The sequence below is a fragment of the Lytechinus variegatus genome, chromosome 15, assembly GCF_018143015.1.
Source record: "Lytechinus variegatus isolate NC3 chromosome 15, Lvar_3.0, whole genome shotgun sequence".
In the NCBI taxonomy this organism is placed as follows: Eukaryota; Metazoa; Echinodermata; class Echinoidea; order Temnopleuroida; family Toxopneustidae; genus Lytechinus; species Lytechinus variegatus.
In genome coordinates this window covers 26,907,936-26,909,856 of record NC_054754.1, presented here as the reverse complement: position 1 = coordinate 26,909,856, position 1,921 = coordinate 26,907,936, and the positions used below count along the sequence as shown (strand labels likewise).

Sequence of the window (1,921 nt, the reverse complement as noted above, 5' to 3'; positions counted from 1 at the left end):
AAAGATATAGATATTGAAATTTAACATATGCAAATAATAAGGAACATTACACAATGATGTTCTTTAATGGTTCCTGAAGGCAAAGTTTTTAATGGTTTAAAATTCTGCACATTTTCTGGCCCGCATAAAATACAATTGTTGGACAAATTTTGTAAAACAATAAAATACATAATATGCACTGAAATCTTTTAATGGGTATTCAATAAGAATGCAGAAAATGAGTATCTAGATCAAAACTTAGCAGTTTTGGGCCTTTATTTACAAATTAATGGCAAATTAAGTAATTTCAGGCATTAATTAGTATGATTAATTAATTGAAAATCAAGCTGAATAATTGCCAAATAATTACGTATATATAATTCTAAACATTCAAAATCTTTCTGACGTATTCATAAGCCTTTACCGAGTAGAATTGTAATGTGAGTGCAAATGACTTCAGCTCCTCAGAATAAGCAGATGATTTTTTTCCTCTCTATGCACTCAATGATTCTAGTCATCACTTCTTTAGGTATGCCGTCTACAGTCCCTTCAAGTAAGGCTACACAATTTGTAGAAATCAGCTTATCATTCCGTAGCTCATCGACGACACCATTCATGGTCTCTACCTTTCGTTTCAAACGGCGTGTTCTTTGATGGACTACTTTTAGTTTCTTTCTGCATTTTTCCAGTCTGTCTTCGGACAAGTGTAACCTGCACTTCAATTTCCGTGGCGAATCCATTGTAGCATAACTGTGCTCAGCCAGAGGATTAGCTGATGTACTTTGCTGTGGCAGTGGACGAGAATGAACATCTGGTTCCTTCAAAGGTGGTGCAGAAACACGGACAGCAGGAAATTTCCGCTGGGTAACTTTCTAAATATTTGATAAAGAAAAGAGATGAAATACAAAATGTAAAAGGAATATCCCATGCAAAGAGCAATTAAACTATGTTGATTAAAAAAGTCCAATCCATAAATTGTGGTCCTTTAATAGTCGCAAAGAAAGATTCATGCTTGTTTTCTTTTTATATGTAGCAATCATAAATGTGATTTCTGTCAACTGGTGTCCATTAGCCGGTTTTGGTATTCTAAATGTTAAAAAAGAATACATATAATTTCAAATGATAAAATACAAAAAATAAAATTAGTGGTTATACAAACGACAACATCGGCTTGCTCATTGTATATTCATAATGGCATGCATAGAACAGTTACACCAAAAAAGGCAAAGCTTTAAAATGTGTTTACTTTGATAGTCGTTGTCGGATTTTGATTAAATTGTCAATGCTTTGTCTAATTTCACTTTATCACTTCACATCATGCATTTTTCACAGCCTGGGAAGTGTTTAATAGAACTGACTGTGTACACTCACAATGATTATACTTCAATGCAAACCACACATACATGTTACAACATACCTTTTGTAGATGATGAGGTACATGTATGTCAAAGATTGTTGGCACAGCAGAATCAATGAGCTGAACACGTAGTCCAAACCTATGGAAGCTCTCTTGTGTGAAGTGCTTGGAACATGAAAGAGACCTGGCTGTTGGCATCCATCTGTCCCGACGCATGTTTACCACCCATTGTCTCAACAGATCTGGGTTGCAGTGAGGAAATCTACAAAAAAAATGTGATTGCAATTATTCGAAGAAAGGGTGACATGAAAAATCAACATGATCAAGAGAAAGGTAGACTAGGAAAGTCACGTCTAGGCCAAAAGCTTTGGTCTCTGTTATGTTGGTTGTTCTGAACTCCGTTAGCTCCACTCACCAAATATATACAGAGACCGAAGTTCTAGCTCGATATGTACAGGAACTTAATGGCCATGTGTTTACGTATGAAGTTCAGATAAAACTGGAAAGTGAAGTTGCACGACAGCCGAAGACGTGGTATACCATGGTCACATTTGTTCTACGGCGGCCGTACGGCGAGTCGAAAAC

The 1,921-nt window shown here is 36.0% G+C and overlaps 1 protein-coding gene across 1 annotated transcript; it reads right to left on the bottom strand.

Moving 5' to 3' along the window:
* Positions 1-324: 324 nt before the first annotated feature.
* Positions 325-1,593, bottom strand: LOC121429326 (THAP domain-containing protein 1-like). The gene is made up of 2 exons (XM_041626334.1): positions 1,397-1,593; positions 325-851 (listed from the first exon to the last, which is right to left on the bottom strand). The coding sequence occupies exons 1-2, from the start codon at positions 1,550-1,552 to the stop codon at positions 444-446; spliced, it is 564 nt and encodes a 187-aa protein (XP_041482268.1). The 5' UTR covers positions 1,553-1,593; the 3' UTR covers positions 325-443.
* Between the last annotated feature and the right edge of the window lie 328 nt (positions 1,594-1,921).

Coding starts and splice junctions, on each gene's coding strand:
- LOC121429326 (XM_041626334.1), bottom strand. CDS start 1,552: ATGCGTCGGGACAGATGGATGCCAACAGCCAGGTCTCTTTCATGTTCC. Junction 852..1,396: donor TACCTCATCATCTACAAAAG/GTATGTTGTAAC, acceptor TCAAATATTTAG/AAAGTTACCCAGCGGAAATT.